This window comes from Thermobia domestica, chromosome 13, assembly GCF_964235325.1.
Source record: "Thermobia domestica chromosome 13, izTheDome1.hap1.1, whole genome shotgun sequence".
NCBI lineage: Eukaryota > Metazoa > Arthropoda > Insecta > Zygentoma > Lepismatidae > Thermobia > Thermobia domestica.
Window position 1 is genome coordinate 215,546,744 of NC_137466.1, and position 26,289 is coordinate 215,573,032.

Here is a 26,289-nt window from a genome sequence, read left to right on the forward strand (position 1 = left end):
TGCAATGAAAATTACGTCTGGACTCAATTTCGGCATACAGAACCAGGTTTCATCGAAAACAGTGCGACGGAAACTTCATAAAATGAAAATTCATGGCAGGGCCGCTATCGCCAAAGCCCTGGTCACAGCAGTAAATGCGAAGAGGCGTATCCAGTGGTGCAAGGACCAGAAGGCGTGGACTTATGAGCAGTGGAAACACGTAATGTGGTCCGATGAATCGACCTTCACCTTGTTTCCAACAACCGGTCGTGTTTAAGTATGGAGAACACCGTCGCAGGCCTATGATACCGACTGTCTGCTCCCAACTGTAAAGCATGGAGGTGGTTCTGTTACAGTATGGACAGTGATATGACGGATACAGTGGGTTTCCGTAGGTCCCATCATAGCCCTGCATGGAATGATGAATGCTAAGGTGTATGAGGCCATTTTGGGGGACCAGGTTCTACCCATGGCCCAAATATTGTTCCCTGATTGTGATAACATCCACCAAGATGAGTTGGCACCCTGCTACGCTGCAAAAACGGTGAAATCATGGTTTGTGAAGCATGACCAGGAGCTATTACAACTCCCCTGGCTCCCACAATTACCAGATCTGAACATCATTGAGCCATTGTGGTCTGAGTTAGAAAGGCGAGTTCGGTCTCATTACCCTCCACCAGCATTCATTAAGGAACTGGAGCATGTTTTGGAGGAACAATGGTACAAAATTCTACACCACGATTCAGGAGCTGTATACGTCCATTCCACGTCGGATTCAAGCTGTTTTGGACGCAAAAAGACACCCCACACCATACTAGGTATGATTTTCACACTTTTGCAAACGTTTTATATTTTTTGTCTACCCCTGTATACACACAGACAATATTCATTTCTATCACGATAGCATTTATAACTGGAGAAAAGATAGGATTAGCTGCTTTCATTAGAATTTTTATACATTTGGGAAGCTCATCTTTGTCATTCCTAAATTCATAGTTACAAATCAATTGTATACCCAATGAAATGAAATATTTGCTCTCCATTAGAATGTTAAGAACTACAGAAACGATTTCTACTACTTACTCTGCAGGATCCTGAGTAGGTATCGATATATTCGTTGGTGGGAAATGATAAGAACAGTTGCTAATGAATCGAGGTTTTTCAGGAAATACCAGAGTCTTCGAAGATACAGCACTTTGGGTGCCAAGACATATCCAGGCCGTGAGTCCAAGACTCGCCAGGCCACCTATCAGCGCTCCCTGAAATATATATGTAAAAAATTATCTAGTTTCAAATAAACGAACTTTCATATAAATTCATAATATACAGTAATACTATATTTAAAAGAACACACACACACACACACACACACACACACACACATATATATATATATATATATATATATATATATATATATATATAACACTACATTCGTAATTCATAAGGAAGTACTATAGAAAAAGATCAAAATAGACCTTCAAATAAAAAAATCTTAAGGCGTGCAAGTTTTCATGTGTTATAATTTCGTGTATCCTTTTCTGGAAACATTCAATAAATATTCGGTACCCAGGTAAGATGTCTGAATATCTTTTATATGGTTGTTGACATTTCATATCCCCCCTACATTGTTACACGTACATTTACCAGTTTGGAGGGAAAAGAATCTTAACTTCTTTATATTTAAGATTTACATCTACACAGTCTTCCTCTTTGTATTACGAGAATAGAAATGTCCAATCTCTTTCTTTTTTTAACATATTAGTGTTTCCGAACTGATATTACCTTGACCGACGTATATAATAATTACTACATTTCTAGGCCAGATCACAATTTAAAGATTACCAAGATTAACCGAGTTCAATGTTTATTTGGTATAATTTTTCCAAGGGATCATATTGAATTCAACATTACTTATCCTAACGCTCAACACGGAAAGAGATCTCGACATTTATAAATAGTTAAGGGCTCCTAAAAAGGTATGTTACAAATTAAAAAAGAGTAGGTGTTTACCTTATGAAACAATACAATTATGAGAACTTCTTCCAGTGCTAAACATCCTTCAAGTACATCAAAATTATATTTTTATCTTTACAAATTTTTGTTAGCAGTATATATATATATATATATATATATATATATATATATATATATATATATATATATATATTAGAAGAATTAAGTTTCGAAAAAAAAAAGCACTGCGGGAGATTTTTTCATTTATTTCAGGAACATGGATATTTAAACTGTGAAACAGGAGTATACATATTTGATTCCAAATATTCACTTATTCGTGAATTCAATATGAAACTACATTGGAAAAACAAAATTATACTATTTCAGACAAACTAGCTCCCATTTAAATGATTATTTTAATTTTTTACCCATCTGTAATGCTACTAAGTATAGCTAAATGATTGTCATATTTCTCATGTTGGTGTCTTTTGTACTAATACATTTTTATATAGAAGCATTTGTTTCATGCAACTTTGCAGCACTTTCACTCAATGTGAACTATATAAGCAAGTTTTGCAGCTTTTTCTACTTGATGTATGTGCTCTAAAAGATATTTTGATGTTGGTGCATCGGGTCGCTGGTTCGATCCCAGCTCGCGCCAATTGAGCTTTTTTTGTGGACAAACACCATTTGGGTGGGCTTTCTCAGGATTCTCTCATTTGATTTTAACAATTTCTCACTGTCTCCTTTAGCCTACCCGGTATAACCATGGGAAGTAAAACTAAAAAAAAAAAGTGTCATTTTCATTACTTTTATGTAAATAAAAGAGCGTTTATTTGAAGTGAAATTGTAGTAATTCTATCCAACTATATCAAAAAATTTTGTATTCATCTTAAAATCGAATATTTAAAGATGTATTTGCCAGGTATTTCACATGACTATCTTTTAACTACCAGATATCATTTAAAAATGCACTAAAATTCTAGGAAGCTGTAATTTGCATAGTCATATAGAAGCACGGGTACAAAAGTGTTAGCTTATAATTTTACATGAAACATATTTGATAGCGTCTCGAATACAAATACACACAATCTAGGACAATTAAAAATGTTCATGATCTTCAATGAGACTCGAACCCACAATGGTTCCATGAGGTGAATACATCAAACCGCTTGACTGCACCTCACACCTTATCAACTACACCATCATGATTCAATTTACATAATATGCATCACAGTAGACGTTCCTTACCTTTCCGTTCGCCCACGGGAAGAGTAGACCCAATGTAAATATTCCCAGCATAGCTCCTCCACTGAGTCCTGTTAAGCTGATTGTAGCCTGAAATAACAAGGAACACGATTATCCGTTGAAATGAATCAATATAACTTAAAACTTCAGAAGTCACACGTTTTCTAGAAATTATAGGCCTATTCTGAGCATAGATATTACAGCATAAATAAGTTACACAGGAAGCAAAACTCGTATAACTCAAAATGGAACTTTCCAGCCTACTCAAAGAAATATTTCTGTTATTTAGGCCTTTGAAAAGGTCTTATGCTATAATGAATGCAAATAAGAAAACATTTATCATTTCTAGGTTATTTGATTCCTTAATAAGTTCATTTGCTATTGTAACTCGAACATTATACCTAAAACGTGCTTCAGGGTGCCAAAAATGCCTTGCATATAACTTGAAATACTTCTGTATTTTCGATAAATCAATCTTAATGATTTTTACTGTTATGAGTATTCATATTTTAGTAACTATTATTATTATTATTATTATTATTATTATTATTATTATTATTATTATTATTATATTATTTTGGTAGGAGCCACGGTGGCTCAGTGGTAGAGTGTTCACGTCTAGTGCTTGGAGTTTTCGGTTCAATCTGAACTTGCTAAATGCGGTTTGTGGTGAACATAACACCACGCGCGAGAGTTCTCAGGGAGTTCTCCCGTTTCTTTGCACTTTTTTTATTCCACCATTTTTTTTATTCTCATGATCATCATCTTCTCTAGCCTATGTGATATGTAATGTCTACAATGCAGCTAAAACTAAGCCATAACGTTTTTACAATAATATTACCGCGATGCGCTTTCTACCATGTTTTGATCTTTGGAACTCTCTAGTTAAAGCACTGAGAATGCTTTGGATGCCTATAGATCCATATCATCATCATAGGTATTCTGCCCTTACTGGCAGATCACTTGCAGCAGCTGACAAGCTTCCATGCTCCATGGTCCTCCGCTAACCTCTTCATATTCACGTATGATCTTTCTGTTTTTATATTATCCATTAATTGTAGTCTCCTTCGCCCCCTTCCTCTTTTTCCCGCTACTATACCCTCTAGGACGTCTCTCATGATACAATTTCTTCTTAGGCAATGTCCCAACCAATTTCTCTTCCTCTTCTTAAAAATATCTAAAAGTGTTCTTTTCTCCCCCACCATTTCTAACACCCACTCATTCGTTTTCTATTTGACCCAACTAATTCTTTCCATTCTTCTCCATACCATTCTTCTGCGATAGACCCATATGGCATAAATTAAATTATGAATGTGCTTTACTTCTATCATGATCTAGAACCACGTATTGGTAGCCTATCTAAATAATAAACTAGCCTCTCCACACTGAAGATATGTTTTGCCTTTATTCTATATTCAATAACATTTAGTAGCATTTTGCAAACACGATTAGAAGGAAATTAAGTAGGGTTTTTACCTAGAGGACGGAACATATAGCCGTGCAAACTCGGAGGCGTACATAACACTATTTTGTTTAGTGGAAATCTCTGTAGTACGACGAAACCCACAGAAAAACATTTGGATATGTATAGTCAAGTACACGACCTCTAGGTTTCATCCGTACTACTGAAATGTCAGTTAGACCAGTGTTTTTCAAGGTGGACGTTAACGCTCCTAGGCGGCGTTCTCGTTTCGAAACAGATGGGCTGGGACAAAAATGGGTAACTGGTAGGCGATAGAGTATTTTGGGAAAGTTTGAGGTTTCACGACATTCTTTTCATCTTATTGAACGAAATACATTAATATTTTTCAAATTGTCAAAAATTTAGACTTCTTACTAATAGTAATGCAAATCTTTCAAAACATATTTTAAGAATTCCTTTTCCGTTTGTTAGACTGCTTGGTCTAAATCTTTTGTTCAGCCTTGGGCATGGGTGGATTTGATTAAGATAAAAGGGAACGCCGTGGGCAATTGCATTCACCCAAGGGGGTGCTCAATGCGAAAAAGGTAGAGAACCACAGAGTTAGACTAGCACATAAATATAGGGAAATAAAGTAATATATTTAAACAAACATACAGTGCTAGATTTACGTATATGCTAATCAAGCTATAGCTTAAGGGTTCCAAAACTTTTAAAAAAATTCAAAATATGAGATGAAAAACAGATAAAATAGAACCTACATACAGCAAAACCGTTTTGCTTTGTGTAGGCTCTTATGGTGAAAGTGAGCTTCCTGCTGTTAGCCTGTTGCTTAAAGCATTACTGCATATGGGGTGAAAACTTCTGCATGGAATGGGTGCGTAGCATGCAGACTTAAATTTGACTCTGCAGTCATAAGTAGATATTTTGACACATTATTTGACATATAATAATTGCAACGTTTAAATTCAATATTCAGTTAGATACCATTATGTATAGCATGTGTCTCCTTCTGGACTTAAAGATTTCTAGTTAGTTTCCACATTCACATGAGTATATGACAAGTGAGTAATATCGACGTGTTTTTCTTCTGAGAATTCTTCTCTCTTTCTTTCCTTTATTTCATCAACTCACCATAGTCTTTTTTTAGTCTTCAAAATAAGACAATTGGACTCTAAAGACTAAATATTTAATTTGATTTAATTTTCTGCACTACATCCTATCCCTAAAACACTCATTTCAAACTGGCGGATATATGGCATACTAGAGGGATATTACGATCATAACCTGACAGATATAATGGATTGACCATAGAAGAGGTAACTAGATAGGTGGATCGCGGTGTTGACAATGTTCGATTAATCATGATTAGTCATGAACCCACGAGAAGTGAAGTGTTGGCAGTGTTAAATTGGTCATGAATCCACGCGTAGTGAAGTGTTGGCAGTGTTAAATTGGTCATGAATCCACGCGTAGTGAAGTGTTGGGAGTATTCGATTAGTTATAAATCCATGAGTAGTGAAGTGTTGGGAATATTGGATTAGTCATGAATCCACAAGTAGTGAAGTGTTGGGAGTATTGGATTAGTCATGAATCCACAAGTAGTGAAGTGTTGGGAGTATTCGATTAGTAATGAATTCACAAGTAGTGAAGTGTTGGGAGTATTCGATTAGTAATGAATTCACAAGTAGTGAAGTGTTGGCATTGTTCCATTAGTCATGAATCCACAAGTAGTGAAGTGTTCGCGGTGTTCAATTAGTCGTGAAACCACAAGTAGTGAAATGTTAGCAGTATTCGGTTAGTCATAAATCCACGAGTAGTGAAGTGTTGGGAGTATTCGATTAGTCATGAATCCACAAGTAGTGAAGTGTTGGGAGTATTCAATTAGTCATGAATAAACAAGTAATGAAGTGTTGGCATTGTTCGATTAGTCATGAATCCACAAGTAGTGAAGTATTGGAGGAGCTCAATTAGTCATGAAACCACAAGTTGTGAAGTGTTAGCAGTATTCGGTTATTCATGAATCCACAAATAGTGAAGTGTTAGCAGTGTTCTGTTAGTCATAAATTCACAAGTAGTGAAGTGTTGGCACTGGCAGTGTTCAATTAGTCATGAAACCACAAGTAGTGAGCAGGGGCCGCGATGGCTCAGTAGTAGAGCGTTCACCTCCGGTGCTTGGGGTCACTGGTTCGATCCCAGCTCGCGCCGTGTGGACTTTGTGGTGGACGAACACCATGCTCGTGGGTTTTCTCGGGGTTCTCCCGTTTCCTCCCACTTTCTTCATTTCACTCATTTCTCATTATCACCGTCTCCTTTAGCCTAACCGGCACAAAACGGGGACGTTAAACTTAAAGATTTCATTTCACAACTAGTGAAGTATTGGTAGTGTTCGGTTAGTCACGAATCCACAAGTAGTGAAGTGTTGGCATTGTTCGGTTAGTCATGAATTCACAAGTAGTGTATCTATAAAACCATCAACTACGCTTTGTTTATCTGTCACATTCTTTTATATCAACATTAGCTTTGTTTTCTTCCCCTTACTCTTTCTGTTTGGTCTGTTATGAGCAGCAAAGTATGAAGTCATATAGCATTCAGTTAGAATGAACTTGTGTAAAGCAACGTTTAGGATATTGTTTAAACATTTGATAAAATGTTAAAACCCTTAGTACCAGCTTCTACCGTGTGTATGACCTTTCCTTTAGAGTGTTTGAACCAATCATATTTTTTTTTTCTAATTGTTCCACTGACCTGCAGTATTCCTCCAAGATGTTCAACAATGAACACCAGAGAAACACAGATAACTCCAAGAACGATGACCACGAGTTTCATCAGATAATTTCTTTGCTGTTCTGTGAGTGTTCTCTTGAAACAGACTGGGTAGAAATCTTCCAGAACAATGGCTGACATAGAGTTCAGGCTTGTCGACATAGAGCTTAAGGAAAAGATCAGAGAGAAATTAATTAATTTGGATAATAATAGTAATGCACATCTTTCAAAACATATTTTAAGAATTCCGTTTCCGTTTTTAGACTGCTTGGTCTAAATCTTATGTTCAGCCTTGGGGATGGGTGGATTTGATTAAGATATTAGGGAACGCCCGGGGCAATGGCATTCAACCAAGAGTGTGCTCAATGCGAAAAGGTACAGAACCACAGAGTTAGACTAGCACATAAATATAGGGAAATAAAGTAATATATTTAAACAAACATACAGTGCTAGATTTACGTATATGCTAATCAAGCTATAGCTTAAGGGTTCCAAAACTTTTAAAAAAATTCAAAATATGAGATGAAAAACAGATAAAATAGAACCTACATACAGCAAAACCGTTTTGCTTTGTGTAGGCTCTTATGGTGAAAGTGAGCTTCCTGCTGTTAGCCTGTTGCTTAAAGCATTACTGCATATGGGGTGAAAACTTCTGCATGGAATGGGTGCGTAGCATGCAGACTTAAATTTGACTCTGCAGTCATAAGTAGATATTTTGACACACTATTTGACATATAATAATTGCAACGTTTAAATTCAATATTCAGTTAGATACCATTATGTATAGCATGTGTCTCCTTCTGGACTTAAAGATTTCTAGTTAGTTTCCACATTCACATGAGTATATGACAAGTGAGTAATATCGACGTGTTTTTCTTCTGAGGATTCTTCTCTCTTTCTTTCCTTTATTTCATCAACTCACCATAGTCTTTTTTTAGTCTTCAAAATAAGACAATTGGACTCTAAAGACTAAATATTTAATTTGATTTAATTTTCTGCACTACATCCTATCCCTAAAACACTCATTTCAAACTGGCGGATATATGGCATACTAGAGGGATATTACGATCATAACCTGACAGATATAATGGATTGACCATAGAAGAGGTAACTAGATAGGTGGATCGCGGTGTTGACAATGTTCGATTAATCATGATTAGTCATGAACCCACGAGAAGTGAAGTGTTGGCAGTGTTAAATTGGTCATGAATCCACGCGTAGTGAAGTGTTGGCAGTGTTAAATTGGTCATGAATCCACGCGCAGGCTTGTCGACATAGAGCTTAAGGAAAAGATCAGAGAGAAATTAATTAATTTGGATAATAATAGTAATGCACATCTTTCAAAACATATTTTAAGAATTCCGTTTCCGTTTTTAGACTGCTTGGTCTAAATCTTATGTTCAGCCTTGGGGATGGGTGGATTTGATTAAGATATTAGGGAACGCCCGGGGCAATGGCATTCAACCAAGAGTGTGCTCAATGCGAAAAGGTACAGAACCACAGAGTTAGACTAGCACATAAATATAGGGAAATAAAGTAATATATTTAAACAAACATAAAGCAACCCCGTTTGGTTCAAGTCGTCATCACTCAGACGGAGATAATGCTCAAACGCGCTGGTCCTGTGTTACAAGGGATAGTAATGAATCTTCAACATTCTGGTAGACAACCTACCCGTGCTTATTACAGTACGATGAAACTAGGCTAACATTCAAGGATATTCCCTCATGTTGGACTCTCTGCAGCCAGCTTCCTTCCTGTTCCTCGATTACAGGACGATACCACATCCTGTCCTTACAGGGAAAAAAGTCACTTACTGCTGTTTCCACCTCCTGCTGATTAGTGAACCATCGTAATTTCAGGAAGTGCACCATGTACGGAAACACATAGTAATACAAATGGACAATATCACGACTGTATACTGGTTGTAGCATCAATTTGATGCTGTGAAGTTCTTGAATTTTTGGTTACATTTATGGAGCCGAGTGTGATTTTGCGTTATCTTGTGGGAGCAGTATTCTTAGTAATGACATGAAGTGCGAACGTGAAATAAAAGCAAGGATAGGAATGGCGAAAGAAGCCTTTAGGAGGAAGAAAAGTCTGTTTTGTGGGACCTTGAATAAAGAGTTGAGAAAAAGACTCATAAAATGCTTCGTGTGGAGTGTTGTACTGTATGGGGCGGAAACGTGGATATTACGTAAAGGTGACGAAAATCCACTGGAAGCGTTCGAAATGTGGGTGTGGAGAAGAATGGAAAGAATTAGTTGGGTAGAGCGGAAAGCGAATGAGAGAGTGTTAGAAATGGTGGGTGAGAAAAGAACACTTTTAGATATTATTAGGAAGAGGAAGAGAAACTGGTTGGGACATTGCCTAAGAAGAGATTGTATCATGAGGGACGTCCTAGAGGGTATGGTGGCGGGAAAGAGAGGGAGGGGGCGAAGGAGACTACAATTAATGGATGATATTAAAACAGAAAGATCATACGCGAAGACGAAAAGGTTAGCGGAGGACCGTGGAGCATGGAAGCTTCTCAGCTGCGGCAAGTGACCTGCCAATAAAGGCAGAATACCTATGATGATGATGATGTGGGAGCAGGGAGAGTTTTAGGTTCACCAATGTAATATTTATAGCGAATTGCAGCATACACCGTCTCCAGCTGTTCAGAATAAAGGTCACCATTGCTGATACTACCATTAGGACGGAACTCGAAGCAGATGACTCCTTCATAATTCCATCACGCACCGATTATGTATTTATGGTCGAAACGACACTGTTTCACCACCAGACCTGGAAGTTGGTCCTTGTTCAACTACTGTTGTTGCACAATCGGATTTGTGAAAGATGGCCACTTTTCGTCGCATGTGACGATTCGTATTAGGAAACAGACATCACCCGGATTTAGGAGCAGTTGTAGGCAAAGATCCACTTTCCTATGTGCCTAAATTGGGGTCAACTCCGAGTTGGTGGGAGGTGAGGTACTAGAGCGGACAGAGAAATTGGTTTGTCAATTCGTCTTTTGGTAGTAGTTGGACTTTATTCAACTGCGTGTGGCATGACCTCAGAATCTTTCATCTTGGGGTGGCCTGATCTTGGGTGATCGACATTGTAACAACCCGCACGAAATTTCTGGAACCAATAAACTGCTGTGCTGTGGTTCACAACACTTTCTTCTTTAGCACGATAGATGTTTTAAATTGTTGCCACAACTTTCTGCTCGAGTTCTAACAGTTCACTTATCAGACATTGTTGAGCGCTCATCGTTACTACCAGTGAAAACTGAAGATACTGACGGACTGACAGCCGTCGTGTTAAATTGTAAACTTGCTACACTGCCTCCTTGGCCAGTTTGACTTACAGTACATCATGACGTATACGCGCGTTTGCAGTTTGAGTTGTGGAAATATTGCAAGACTTATAAGGTATCCTTATAAATGTATTATTTGATTTTTGTAGAAGTTTAAATGTTAGATAATTATGACGTCAGAGATTGCAGACGAATATTTCAAGCCTGTAACACCTAGTGACCATAAAATAACGTATCCATATTGAATATTAATTTACCATTTACATCATTTGAGTTTTTGTCGCTTTAGTTGATAAATACTAAGTCTAGATGGCAGCAAATATTTACCGCTTCTATAAATTAAACCATAGATTGTAAAAGTTTCTAGTATATTGTTCTTAACGTACTATAAAAATATTTTAAAAGAACATTTCTAGTAGAGTCTAACAATTAAATTCCAAACTGTTGCGTTATAATGTGCCATTTTGTTTTAAAAAAAAACTCTTGGATATTCACTTTGCCTTAAAAACTGATATTCTGAGAGTCTTACATTAAAAAAAGTGTAATACTTCGATGTTAAGCAAAAATCTCAACTTAGCAAAGAAAACTCACATTTGTACTGTGTTATTATCAGTGTTGCCAGATCTACTGATTTTGCAGGAGATCTCCTGCTTTTTCTCCGTTCTACTGATCTACTGCGAAATAAAATGAAAAGTGAACAATCTCCTGCTTTTTCCTTACTTCGAGAAGTTGAAGAAATATATTATTATTAATATTGAATTTTCAATGTTTCCTCACATAAAAAGATGAAATTACTCTGTTATAATACACAAAGCTCTGTAGAGTATATAGATATATAGCTTTACTGTAAATAATATGAATCCAAAGAATACAACTGTACGTCATCTTCTATACGCATTATGGTTAGCGTTTTTATGACTTTCTGTAAGATTTACAAGTAAGTGTTGTTTAGATTGGGACTTGGGCTGGAAGAGTGGCTTAGATCATTTCTCCACGATCGTCAGCAAGAAATCGTCTTACGCCACGATCACGTGTGACTGTACCATATAGCTACGTTATCGCTACGTGCATGAAAAGACATTTTCCCACTCCACTTTGCTCTTTCACTACGTTTTACTTCACACATGTGTGTATCAAATAATATTAATGTAAATCGGAACCTTTCCCTTTCATTTGCTCAACGTAGTTCACCGGAAATGAATTCTGGACTGCTTGTTTTGACTACTGTGCCCTTAATAACGGCAAATTTTATGCCCCCCCCCCTTCCGGATTTATATTCAAACGCCACTACTTTGTGTATCTACTGCTTTCTCCTGTTTTTTATCTTCGAATCTCCTGCTTTTCCAACTGACTGGTCTGGCAACACTGGTTATTATAAGGAAAATGGGTGGCCAGGTTCTTAAAAATGTTGTGCATTTGCTTTTAATATCTACGATCTCTAAACATACATATTATCCTAAATACATAATTTGTAACTCAAACTTTCTATAATAAAATAAATTTGTATTTGATATTGGTGTGTCTAAGTTAGTAAAAAACAATTAAATTAAGAGGGATACCTTAAAGCTGCACTAAAAACTCCAGCGACAAATATTCCAGGCAATCCACGGAATTCAGACGAACTCTGCATTACCAGTAAAGGTAGCAGCTGATCTTTGGATGTAGCAAGCTGTGGAAAAAATGTTTTATAGGTGAATGTATGGATTTTGTTTGGAATTTTTAAATATTAAAAGACAACTAATAAGGGAAGTACTTGAAGTGGTACGCGGGAAACTGCATGTGTTATATATCGTTGCAAAGGTCACACCGAGGACACCTCACATGTGAAATATTTCGCCTGAATATTGCCTCTAGAGGACGTAGCGACCATTTGAAGATCAGAACAAGGAACGCTCCGAAATATCAGAAAACGTGGACAAAATACCGAACTGAAACCGGGTAGGTAGATGTTTTCGTGGTCGCGGATTACAAATCCAATGTTAAAAGTGCAAAATACAATATGACGGATACAATATGGCGGACAAAAGGTACAAAAGTATAAAATGGACATATGTATATCGAGAAGAGCCTGGGCTCCGTTCCGATTTGGAAAAATACATCTCGATCTCGAATTAGAGACGAGATTGAGACTAGAGTCTATGTTGGTATCATCTCTAATCATGAGAGTAGACATTTGTCATACATATGGCTCACAAATGTACATGGCATAATGTGAAACCGAAAAGACAGCTGTGAAAGTGTGTTTTAAACTCCAACGTGCTCTTTTCAATATCATTGTTCAGATCTTCAGATGGTATATGCAAATAATCGCAACGTATTCTACAGGTGCCACTCAAGCAAGATGTTACAGATGTAAAGTGTACTTGGTGCGAGCTTTTCAACGATATATAAACACATGTCGATCCCTGCGTATCTCTTCAGGGGCGGGGGAGGGGGTTGGTAGTAAAATAATTATTGTTTATGATTACAATCTGTTAGTATTATAAAACTTTCATGCGCTACAAAACCTCCCCTGCATTCCGTGTCTCAATTATGGTTATGAATGAGTAGCAAAACATGCTCTCTTTTTATTGTACAACATCACCTGCCCTACTTGCCCCTTTATGTACTATACGTATTTTTCTACTACATGTGTAAGAAGGACATAATGTACATAATATGTGTATTCTGTACATATTTTTTGCATTTTTCGTCCGTTACATTGGATCCGTCATATTGCATTTTGTACTTTTAACATTGAATTCGTACGCAGTAATCACAAAAACCTCTACCTACCCGGTCTCAGTTCCATAGCAGTGTTTTGCATTTTGTCCAACATCTTGGATCAGCAAAATTTGAATTTTATACTTTCGGTATCCGATTCATCCCAATTTCAGATCCATAGGTTTTTTTGTAACTTGTGTCTGCAATGTTGGACCCGCCATTTGATTTGTAAACTTTCGATGTCAGATTAGTATTCAGCTACCTTTTAAACCTATATATACCACATCTCAAAACAATTATATCATACCTTCCTATTTTGTCCACGTTTTCTGGTATTTGAAAGCGTGCCTTGCTCTGATCTTCAATTGGTCACCACGCCTTCTAGAGGCCCTATTTAAGCGAGATATTTCACATGTGAAGTGTACTTGGTGTGACCTTTTCAATGATATATAACACATGCAGATCCCCGCGTACCGCTTCAAGTATTTCGCTGATAAGATGTTCAAGACTGGTAAGATGTCTGGTTAGTCTAACCTAGTTAGTTTAAGCCCTGAAATAATGGGCAGAAATTCGCGATCAGTTTGAGACAACCTGATGATTAAATTGCACCAATCAGTATTATAGTACTGCAAGAAACAGATAGTCAAGAGGATAAGGCCAGACTTCTCACCTCTTATCTCTGACTTCAGGTTTCTGACTACAGGCATTACCATCACACACTCTGGGACTGCATCTTTCAAACGAAAGTTTTCGTATTGTAGTTGCACTTCGCCTAGGGATCGGATAGACATCTGTGAATAACATAACCGCATCAATCAATTTGATTCATCAGTCAAACAGAATGGTCTGCATGATTTCTCTTGCATAAGTAATTCCGGAAGACATGTGAGACATTCGAACATGAATGACATTATCTGAAGAGCAGTCACATAGGTGCAAGTTCCATCTCTTCGTGAACCAGCAGGGCAGATCTGATGGCAAAAGACAAATGGTTGACGCTGGTACCATGAAAAAAGGGGAAGATTCTTCTCTGAGATTTCACCTGCTCTGACACTTTTGCGTCATCAAACTTTACTCTTTTATTTCCCGTCACGAAAAGAAGCTATTGCAGCCCGCAGAAAACGCGAGAAAAGAAGAACATATAAAAATATACTCGATAGATACATGTTCGTATTCATAGTCAGGGAATCGAGAGGCTCTTGAAACCTCAAAGGTCTCAATTTCATCAAAGAAGTAGGCGAACGTATTGCACAGATTAGCAGTTACAAACGGGCTACTGCTTTTTGCTTATACAATATATCAGCATAACAATTCAGAGACACTATGTGGTTTCCTTTTTTGGTATATTGACTTCTGGCAAATTCAAAATTCTTCTTTTAAAACTACCTGTGCAGAGTCAATTTCTGTTTTCTCATAGTTTCTATCTTTTCTGTCCATTGATGAATTAATTTGTAACTTTTCTACAGATCTGTTTAAACTTCGAATGAAACTATTGCCAATAAAATAAAACTAACTAAAGTATAGATTTCAACTTTTTTTATGACAGAAAAAAATAGTATATAGTACATATGTAAGTATTGACTACAGTATTGGATTTACTTCGCAGAATTATGGATAATAATAAAAGGTAGGCCACTGCACTTCACTTTCTCACTCCAATTTTTAAACTAAATCAGATGTGATTCTTGTTGTCATGTGTCAAGTCATGAGGTATCAATGGGCCCAACTTTTTCATTTTACCGATTGCACGAAGTTACTAAACGACAGTGGTATGGTGTATATCTAAACCGTCTGCAATGACACGAACACTTTTCCGAGGAGATACTTCCGCGGTTTTCGTGAGAAGCTAATCCGAACACGATATTGATCGAATCCCACATGGCTCAATTTGCAACGTTGTGTCACACGAACGAAATTCGACAAACCAACGGCGAATGTAGAATTCATTCGTTGTACTTTGATTTCGTAATCAAATATCTCTTTTCCAAGGTGTTCTTTCACACGACGCTGTTCAACATCACACTGCCTCCTAAGTGACTGATAACTGAGGCTGCTGGACATATGGAGAGTTTATGACGTTGGACTAGTATAAAGATAACCTTGAAACTTATGCCGTTTCTTCACCCACCACCTTCGAGCATCGATATGTCACCTAAGACATATATGGAAGATCAAAAATAGTCCCCATCAGCATCGGCAACTTTCTACCAACTTTCTAAAAGGATATGGATTCCATCGCGGTAGAACTTGGTAGCCCGTGAACCGAAGAAGATATGAAATGCATTTTGCACCTCTACTAGGGATTTGAACTGGCGTACTCTAAGGTGATTGTCTACGGAATGGAACAGATGATAATCGGGCGGTGCAATGTTCGGTGAGTATGGTAGATGTAATAGTGTTTCCCATCTAAGGCGTAGAATGATGTTCTGGGTCATCTTAGCCACTTGGGCTCAGTGTTGTCCTCCAACATGAAGACCCCTTTGAGATTCAGAAGCGCTGGCTCTAGAGTTTTGAGTTTTTCTTGAACACGCTCAATTGCTGACAGTACACAGTTGAATTGATGCTCTGACCAGCTGATAGCAGATGCCGCGAGCAGTCACCAAACAAACAGGAGGATCTTCTTCTTGTGCAGTGCTGGTTTAAGCTGATTTCAAACCGGTTCATGCGATGCTAACCAATAATGAAGGCGCCTTGGAGTTTCATATAGGACCCACTTCTCATTACACGTGAACACCCTGTCCAGAAATGGCTCTCTCCTCAGACGAGACAGCAAAGAAACACAGGTGTCTGCTCGCGTTGCCTTCTGGCTCGGAGTCAAATCATGTGGGATCCATCGACCCAATTTGTATTGCTTCCCAAGTTGATGGAGGTGCTGCCGAAAGGTTTCTCCACTAACACTGAATTGTAGTCCAAGTTTCTCACATGTATGGCCACTGTTCGCCTCAATTGCTGCCTAAAGATCTTCATTTTGTAGATGTGCTGGTCTTCCGGTATGTTTTGCGTCTTTGAGTATTTCGTTACCGTCCTTAAACTTGTTAAACCACCACTGCACTGTCCGCGGAATGTCGACACCCTCCCCAAAGGCCTGACATAACTTCCTCCCTGCTGCAACGGTGTTTCACCCCAGTTTGATCTCGCACAACATACACGCCTTTATAACGCTTGTGGAGATCCCATGCTCACTCTGTCCTCACGCAAGCTCATAGTGTAACTGAACTGGCACAACCAGGTAGTATTTTGGATATAGGCACACCAACAACTGATCTTAGCCTTATCTCCATTCGCATTCAACTCATGGTGTGAGGGAGAATTGAGCACAGACCTCCACGAAAAGTGACAGAATTTTCTTGGTTACCTTTATAATTTAGCATATCCTTATATTGGTCTGCTGACGAAGTTTCCCACCAGAGTACAAAGCAATCATTTTATTCCAACCGACCTAATATTCTAAACAGGTGTAGAATTCAGTGCAGTTCCTACTGTTGTACTCTACAATGTTCGAGAAAAGAAGTACGTACGTACAAATCACGGGGAATACATGATACAACAAGTCACACTTTTCTTATCTCAAATAATCCTACGTTTACATTATTTGCCAATCCAGTGTCAAGTTATATAATCTTTCATTTAGCACAAAAATATACATCGTTTTATGTTCCATACACATAAAAGTATTCAAAACATGCTTATGTCTTATTTCCTTGCCAGAAAACAATCCTTCATGGGACGTTAAACTAAAACTTTAATTCCATTTCAGAAAACAATCATATTTGGCTGTGAAGAAAAGGTATGGAAGATTTAATTTTAAAATCTAGTATTTTCTGTACATTGTTTCCCCGGGGAAAGACGACAGACCTCTTCTTATTTTGACTATTCTGTTATCGCCTTTATTGACTGGAGCATGGTCATTTGCCTTTATTGTGGAGGTTTCTGCCACTATCGATTTAAAAATGGTTGCTTTCATCGCTGAAGGAGACTTGGAATTATCTGTTTCTTGTTTGTAGAAATTCAAATATTTTGTCGGAATTACCACTTCATTTATTGTGCAAATATAGTTGCTCCAGTATAATTCCAGATACTTATGTCTGCTGCAGACAGATGTGCTTTAGAGTTACCTAGTTTTAATATTACGGTAATTCATTTTGTAATCAATTTTCAATTTTCAGAAGCTATTAAAATCTCATTGAACTGGTTGATTGTTCAATCTATTGCAAATGGCTTGTTTCCCATTTAGGAAAATCGCATTTACGTGATAAGAAACTAATGTAGGGTGTACTCAAGCTAACCCCTCCAAAACTTATCCCGCTTCTGGTTACTGGATTGCCTAGCCTATTATACAAGTGATTCTGTGCATTCCAACGTAGCCTGGGGGTGCGGTGGCTCAGTGGTAGAGCGTTCACCTCCGGTGCTTGGGGTTCCTGGTTCGATCCCAGCTCGCGCCGTGTGGATTTTGTGGTGGACACACACCGTGCTCGTGGGTTTTCTCGGGTTTATCCCGTTCCTTCCACTTTCTTCATTCCACCATTTTCATTCATTTCTCATTATCACCGTCTCTTTTAGCCTAACCGGCATATGCGTTGGACGTAAAACTTAAAGATTTCATTTCATTTTTCCAACGTAGCCTGTTGTACTCTACCATCACGATCACTAGGCCAAAGACATGGATTTGACGCAACGGTTGAAACGTAATACTTATACTAACGGCAGATAATTCATGTGCTAGTGCTGATGTCTCAAATATATCGAAATATCTTTTTTTAAAAAAACTTACCTTTGGCATAGTAAATGTTTATTCAGTGCAATAAAGTTGTCTAAAATGTTTCAATATTGAATCTGCCAATTTAAACTCATAGCGAATAGAATTTTTGATATTTTTGATACCCTCAAATCCAATACTCTCTTTACCTTTTTAAAGGATAAAGGAAAGGATACCCTTTACAAACCACTAAAATCATTTAGGAAAACATTCAGCTTTAATTACTTATAACAAATTGTAATATCCCTATGGAAGATAGCTTTCTGTCAGTTGGCGCGTTCTTGGCTCTTCACTTTCTACCCTTGCACTTGAAACGCATGCTTCCATATAATCTGTCCTTTGTTGTACTTGCAAGCGATGCTTCAGACCAGCGTTTCCCAACTGGTGTGCCGTGAGTGTGCCGCTGGTGTGCCGCGAGGAAATCGAAACAAATTATTAATTCTATATCAATCAAATTGCAAGACATAGGAAAAATGTATATTTTTATTTCACATTCACTATGAACCTCTACTATAAATCTACAACTTAAAGTTTCACACCGTGTTACTTTTCTGTACATTTTTAATGTTGAAAAAAGTATTTGTTATCATTGTTATTGCTTCTTTATTGTTGCAGACTATTTCGTAACTTGAAATTTTAAAATATCATTCAATCCTTTCGACAAAGCAAACATGCATACAAATTACCTACATTTGTGTTTTAAAACTAAAAGAGATTTGTTTGTTCGTTCGTTATGTAGTGATCTTTCTTCTTAGTGAAACGTTGGATACAATTTTTAAAAAGAAAGCGTATTTTTGAAAACCTGAGTCCAATATTTCATTGCAATTGTTTTCTATTTTTAAATTAGAATGAAAAATAAGCATAGTGATTTACCACGGGGAAAAACCAATGATCGAGCTTTCTTCTCTGTGAGAAGGAGAACAATAATATCACAGAAAAAATACCACTGTGTTTTATATTTACAAATAATAATATCTATAAGTGTGCCGCGTGAATCCAAGTAACACCAGTAGTGTGCCGCAAGTTGAAAAAGATTGGGAAACGCTGCTTTAGACACTTCGCAGAACGTCATAGCACTGCTGGACGTTCATTGGCTATTAATTTGCCGCCAGCGAAAAACGCTTGCGTCAAGCTTTAATGGAACACTGAATGCAAAGTTCCCCCATGTAACTAAGTTACTGGAATCCAGTTTGCGGCATGCTTGCACGTTTTCCAATCAAATTGTATGCAAGCTTGCTCGACTTGCAATTCCAGCTTCCAGCAAGCGGTTTGCAATTGTCCCTGCTACTATTGGGATATTGTTATAGCAAGACAAAATATTATGAATTTGAATCTTACCCCAGTGGTCAACGGGTCACAGTCTCTGTAAGTAGCGTATATCACAAGACCGGTGTAGGAACATATAATAATTAAACTGATGCCTCCGCCAACGAAAATCCACAACGCTCTGCAATTAGAAAAAAATGAAACCTGAATTACAGAAAAAAAACTATAGAATTCAAATTGTAGTACTATATGTCAAGTTAAATTGTGTCTTAAATGAGTACGTAACATGTTTTATCGATTTAATTATAATTGCAACAAAGAGGTAGGGCTTCTGAAAGAAAGATGTCTAACGAAGACTTTTTGAATAACGTACTTAGTTACCCTTGAAATGTAGAATAGTATAGGGAAATAACCTTGGCTCAGAGGGGCCGCGGTGGCTCAGTGGTAGAGCGTTCACCTCTGGCGTTAGGGGTCTCGGGTTCAAACCCTGCTCCCGCCAAGTGAACTTTGTGGTGGACAAATACCGTGTGCGTGGGTTTTCTCGGGGTTCTCCCGTTTCCTCCCACTTCTTCATTCCACCATTTCATTCATTACTCATTATCACCGTCTCCTTTAGCCTAACCGGCATAACCGTGGGACGTAAAACTCAAAATTTCATTTCAAAAAAATTTCATTTCAACCTTGGCTCAGACACTGAAATGCATATTTTGAGTAATTAATAGAAGTGTTCAGATAGCACTACTGTCGTAATCTGTCACCCTCTACTACAGTCAATATGTTACTAAGGCCTCTTTTATACGCGTAGTTGCTTGGCAGCTGCAAATCCGTTAGTCTTTTTCACTTGTGTTTGTATCTGCGGACGCTATTGCAATGGAGGGAAGAGAGCTATACATTCAATGGAGTTTTATAATCGAGTGAAATGTTTAGATTCGTTCATTTCAGACAAACAAGCAACTGAAAATGTGACTACCTATGGGAGTTGGCTCCGCTGCGGGTGGGCAGCGAACCGAACCGCTCGCATAATAGTTCCCGCATGACACAACTTAAATAGGAACAATCTAACCACCACAGATCGTAACAACAAGAGGGTGGACATTGAGATCCCGCCGGTTTGCGGTCCACATCTCCGTGTATAAATCTACTTATTTCACTATATCAATGTAATTGGAAAAAGCAGATGTTGAGCAACGGTGATCACAACCACGTGTATAAAAGAGGCCCAAAAGAAGGGATGACGACAGTTTTCAGTCAGTTGTCTTAAATAATTGACTGCCACTATTTTCTTACTCAATAATTACAACTATACGAGTTATATATGTCTATCAGTCACGGGCGTCCATCCCACCGGGGACACATGGGACGTGTCCCCCGCAATATTTATAAAACGGTTTTCGTCGTCCCCAATATTTCAAATAACGTTAGGTAGCGTGCAGCAAAGTGAGTTTAATTTTGCTAAAAAAAAAAAAGTAAACTAATTTTTTAAAATTATACATTGTTGAGCCTCATTTACATTACTTGTAGGCTTGTAGGCTTAAAATCACCTGTTTTCAAAACTTCATTGTTTCTGACTATTTACTTCTCACTACTTTCTATCATTATTTTGTTTTCGGTATATACTTGGTAAAATTTAAGTTTAAAATTGTAAAATAAGGTTGAATTTTACAATTTAAATAAGCAAACAAACTGTTAAACGCGTATCTTTTTTGTACCAGATATATAAAAAAAAAGACTATGAAAAACAAAAAAAAAAAAAAAACAAAAATTAAGCTTTTGATTAGTTTTTTACAGTCAAAATGCTTAAAATGCAATGTACGATGACTATTTTTTTATATTCTGGGGGAGGATCTCAGGACCCTGCTTCCCTGAGGAGATTCTATCCATCTTAGTCCTGCCGGTAGTCTGCCCCCACCCCGGAGATAGTTACGTTTATGTGCTGCAGACGCCAATGCTGTCGGTTGCATAAAATATTCCAACTTATTTTTCCACTACTGAAACGTATCCTGTATCTCTACATCAAATGGATGTAAAAATGTTTAAGTAACATTTATCAACTACGTATTGCTTATGCCTATGAAGTTGTACTTACTGCCTTGCTTTGGTGACTGTTGGAAGAGCTAGATATCGCTGAACCATTGATTGGTGAACAGCGCATTCTTGTAACCAGTATCCTAAACCTCCGAAGACTAGAGTCCACACGGTGTGGCGAACAAGAGGATTAGGGTCGAAACTGAAAATAAAAAATCATTCTTGTTTCAAAATTAGGACAGCAATAGAATGTCATGATCCTGAATTACGCTCAAATTCAACTGATCATTTTATAAGTAAAAATGTTATTGTGTAGTACAGTACAGTAATATCCTTTTAATTATTTTCAGATAATTTGTTTTTCCACAAAGAAGATAAGGACAAAAAGTTGTGCATTGGATCTAGTGCTCATTGATTAATATGGATAAGAATATCTTTTGATTTCTAAAAGTGAATTTATATCAAAAAATATTTTTTTTTTGTGTAACATTAAGAAACATTTATATATAAACAATTAGCTTTTAGAAAATATAAGACTTAAATATCTTACTGGACAAAACATTTACAACATGATTATCGTATGAAAAAAAGCTTTTCAGGGATAAAGAATATATCAATTGACACATCATTGAGCTGAATTAAATCATCTGGTAAGTAAATAGAACAGATGCAGAAAAGATGGCACTTTTGGGACGAAGATAAGTGTTTAAAACACAAGTTATTGCTGTTTTGACTTTTTTGTTTAAATATCACTTCATTCCCGTGTAATCAATTCTAGAATTAACAAAGTGTGTTTGTAACATCCAGTACTTGTGAGCAAGGGCGCCCAATCAGGGGGGGAAGGTAAGGTGGGGCGCCTGCCCCTCTAAGAGGAAATTCTACTTGGGAATATCGAAAACCCAATAGAATTTTTAAATTAGTTACAGCAAAATTTGAAACTATATTTGAAACATCGCTTATATTTGCCCCTCCCTTGTAAACTACAACATGGGCGCACTTGCTTGTGAGTCCTGTATTGGGTTCGGGACTGGCTATGTTGATTGATTTTCAAACTGACATTGCAGTTTTGCCACCAAATGTACGTTCTTCAACCACCGTATCCCGATTGTCTGTTTGGTTGCCTAACCACACTATCAAGTTCCTGCAAGTTATACTATTTGATATACGTACGTGTTTTACTGTTGCCTAAATGCAATCTGAGAACAAGAAGAAATATCAAATTAAGAAACAGATACAAAAACATTTTTTTTTTTTGTTTTATTATAATATCTTACTTATAATTTCTACATCTTCCCTGTTTGGTAAACATTTTATTCTGAGATTCACACAGTTAACTTTATAAAATTAAAATCTTAAACACTATTTTGGGTATGATGTTAGATTAAAATCATTATTCACAGAACTCTCTTTACTCAATACTGATAAATCGAATTAAAATTTTTGGAATAACAAATTCTTGGATAGCGTTTTAAACATTCTCTGTTTCGAATTTAAGAGGCCTTAATAAATGTAATGTATGGTTTTAATGAAGTTATATTTTACTCATAAATTTAAAAGATAATTTTGTTCTACAAAATCTACTATATTTTCAGAACACCTATTGCTAATACTATTAATTTGTAACCTAATAGCTCTATAAACAATTCATTGGAACTAAAGCGCATCAACCGATTTTCACTTTTTCTGCCCTTTGCAATGACCGATTTCAGTTCGTATTTCAAAATGTAATAATTATATATACAGGGTGTTTCAAAACAACATTGATAACGTTTGGGAGGCGATTCCTGACACCAAGATAAGACGAAAACTATAGACTAACCTGGGTACACAAATGCTTAGTTTCGGAGTTATAGGCTGCTGAAAACATGAAAAAAAATGAAATTTAAAGGTCCATGGTTGCAGTACTATGTGACCTGCCGTAGTCGGGTCAAGATCTCACTTAGAAACTAGTTGAGCTGCGGTATTCAAAGATACGTGTTTCAGAAACCTAAAGTACTCACGCAACAATTTTTAAAGACGAAGTTTGTCTACGGGCATATAATTTGAAGCACTCACCAAGTACCTCTGCAAAAATTGTTGCAGAAGTACCGCAGGATTCTCAAACATGGATATTTGGATAGGGAACATATTAGTTCCTAAGTGAAGTCTTGACCCGACTACGGTAGGTCCCGCAGCTTTGGAGCTATGGACCTTTAAACTTAGGAAGCATTTGTGCACCCAGGTTGGTCTATACTATTCTTCTTATCTAGGTGTCAGAAAGCACCACCCAAACGCTGGTGGTGTTGTTTTGAAACACCCTATTTATAAAATGTTGTAATGAAAAAAAAGTGGCACGTACTGTTCGTTCTCTTCTAAACTTGAAATATACTTTTTAACAAACCCAAAATTTCCTTGCTAAAAAGCTCTTTTTCCCCGAGTCCTTGCATCTTTAGAAAATCCACAAAAACTAATGTTATTAAACCTAAAACGATGCTATGAGATAACTATGCCATCTACGGGAATTAAAGTGAAGCTGAATTACAGGCTTATTAAGCTTTTCATTACAATAATAATAAAACAATAGTCCTTAGTATGATTAATGAAATATAGTTTAATCTTATGAATAATCATATATTGTAATTTCTAATTTGTAGAATTCTATAACATTGTAGAACAAAGAGACCTTGAAGAGATCGATTATTTCAAGTATCTTGGAAGTATTTTGACGAGAGACGGTTACTGCAGCAAATACATCAGGTCAAAAGTTGGCGTAAAAAAAGAAGCATTTAACAGGCCTCATCACTGCGAAATTAAAATACCGCTAATTTTACAATAATCATGTGATATCTTCAAATAGATAAAATATGATCGAAAAGTGGAACAAGACCACTCTAGACAATGCTATTTTGCATGAGGTACCGTTATCACGAGTCACCTAGTAACTTTCCACTTGCAGTTATTTAGAAACGCGAAAATAAATGCCGATTTTCTTAACGGCTGGAAATCGAAAGCAGATAAGTGAGTCGTGATAACGGTATCACACGTAAAATAATATTGTCTAGGGAGGTCTTGTTCCACTTTTCGATTACCTTTTATCTATTTGAAGATATCACATAATTAATGTAAAATTAGCGGTATTTTAATTTCGCAGTGATGGGGCCTAGAAAAGTTCACTCTTAACTAGCAGCCTTAATATTGGACTAAGGACCAAGTTACTCAAATGCTATATATATGGAGTATTGGACTCTGCGGCTCAGAGATTTTACATCGAGGAAGTTAGAGGAGATATATTTAGAGAGATTCAAAATATGATGTTGTAAGAAGATGAGAAAGATAAAATGGACACAAAGAGTAATAAATGAAGATGTTTTCAAACGAATAGGAGAGAAGAGAATGCTTTTAGACAGAATCCTTCGTAGGAAGGCCTGTTGGATTGGACACATATTGCGAAGAAATTGTCTTCTTCATACTGTCATAGAAGGAAAGATGCAAGAAAAGCAATGAATAGAAAGAAAAAGAACATAGCTGATCAATGATTTAAAAAATATAAGAAAATATTGGGAGTTAAAAGAGCAAGCCGAAGATCATTAAATATGGAAGAAATTTCAAGTCCAAACCTACAGAAATAAATCCCTAGTCCCAATACCAGCTAAAAGGCAGAATACTAAATACTACTACTACTACTACTACTACTACTACTACTACTAATAATAATAATAATAATAATAATAATAATAATAATAATAACTTCAATGTAAGTTGTGTAGTTTTCGGAAAGTCAACAAAAATCTTTTAATTGTACTTCAAAAGATTGATTACACACTGTAAATGTAAAAACAAAAATGTTAACTAACACATTCCATTTGTTGTTGTTTAACTTACGTTAACGATGACACACATACTCCTCAGAGTGATGTGCATACTACTCGCAAGCAATGGTGTACGCACAAATTCTTTAAGGAGGAAAAAAAATGAAATGAAAACTTTAAGTTTTACGTCCCACGTTTATGCTGGTTAGGCTAAAGGAGACGGTGATTATGAGAAATGAAATGGTGGTATGAAGAAAGCGGGAGGAAACGGAAGAACTCCGAGAAAACCCACGAGCACGGTGTTTGTCCACCACAAAGTCCACATGGCGGAACTGGGATCGATTCAGAGACCCCAAGCACCGGAGGTGAACGCTCTACCATCTTAAAGGAGGAATCAGGCTCCCAAATTCATATAATTTCAGGTATTTGTATGCATATCTGAAGATGATAAACGTTTACTTTTGAAAAATGAAATCGTTAAGTTTTACGTCTCACTATTATGCCAGCTAGACTAAAGGAGACGATGGTGATGGAAAAATGAATGAAGTGGTGGAATGAAGAAACTGAGAGGAAGCAAAAGAACCACGGGAAAAACTCACACACAGTGTTTGTCCACTACAAAGATCACTTGGCGCAAGCTGGGATCAAATAAGAACCCCATGCACCAGAATTGAACGCTCTACCAGTAAACATTTTTTTTTTTTTTTTTTTTTTTGTGTATAATACTTTGCTTAAAAGGGGGATTAAAACCTCAATCCTCGCTTGCGTATGCTACAGATTCAAAGCACATGAAACAATACTTCATTTCAACAGAAAGGAAAGTCAGTCAATAGTTATCAGTAGGGCAACCCAGCAATAAAGCATAACAGCAACTTACACATATGGTTGGTACCTTGAACATGGTTGTGGTTGTCTAAAGGTCCAGAAGCAACTAAAATTAAAAGCATAATAAAGCATAATGCTTGGTTGAGAATATATAGCACAAGTCTTGGAAAATTCTCTTCAACTGCAAGTTCAACATACTGTATTAATAATTTTTAAAACCAATATTCATAATGCAAACTCTTTGAGAACATAA

General features: G+C 36.9%; 1 protein-coding gene across 4 annotated transcripts in view; it reads right to left on the reverse strand.

Moving 5' to 3' along the window:
- The window catches only part of LOC145669018 (sodium-coupled monocarboxylate transporter 1-like), a 94,954-nt gene that overhangs the window by 9,288 nt on the left and 59,377 nt on the right, over positions 1-26,289 (reverse strand). For all 4 annotated transcript variants that reach the window (XM_081737355.1, XM_081737356.1, XM_081737357.1 and 1 more), the window contains exons 8-13: positions 21,485-21,625; positions 19,471-19,579; positions 12,233-12,342; positions 7,352-7,535; positions 3,187-3,273; positions 1,063-1,238 (exon numbers count right to left, since the gene is read on the reverse strand). In XM_081737355.1, the coding sequence (XP_081593481.1) occupies positions 1,063-1,238; positions 3,187-3,273; positions 7,352-7,535; positions 12,233-12,342; positions 19,471-19,579; positions 21,485-21,625 (807 nt within the window). The remainder of the gene's footprint in view (positions 1-1,062; positions 1,239-3,186; positions 3,274-7,351; positions 7,536-12,232; positions 12,343-19,470; positions 19,580-21,484; positions 21,626-26,289) is intronic.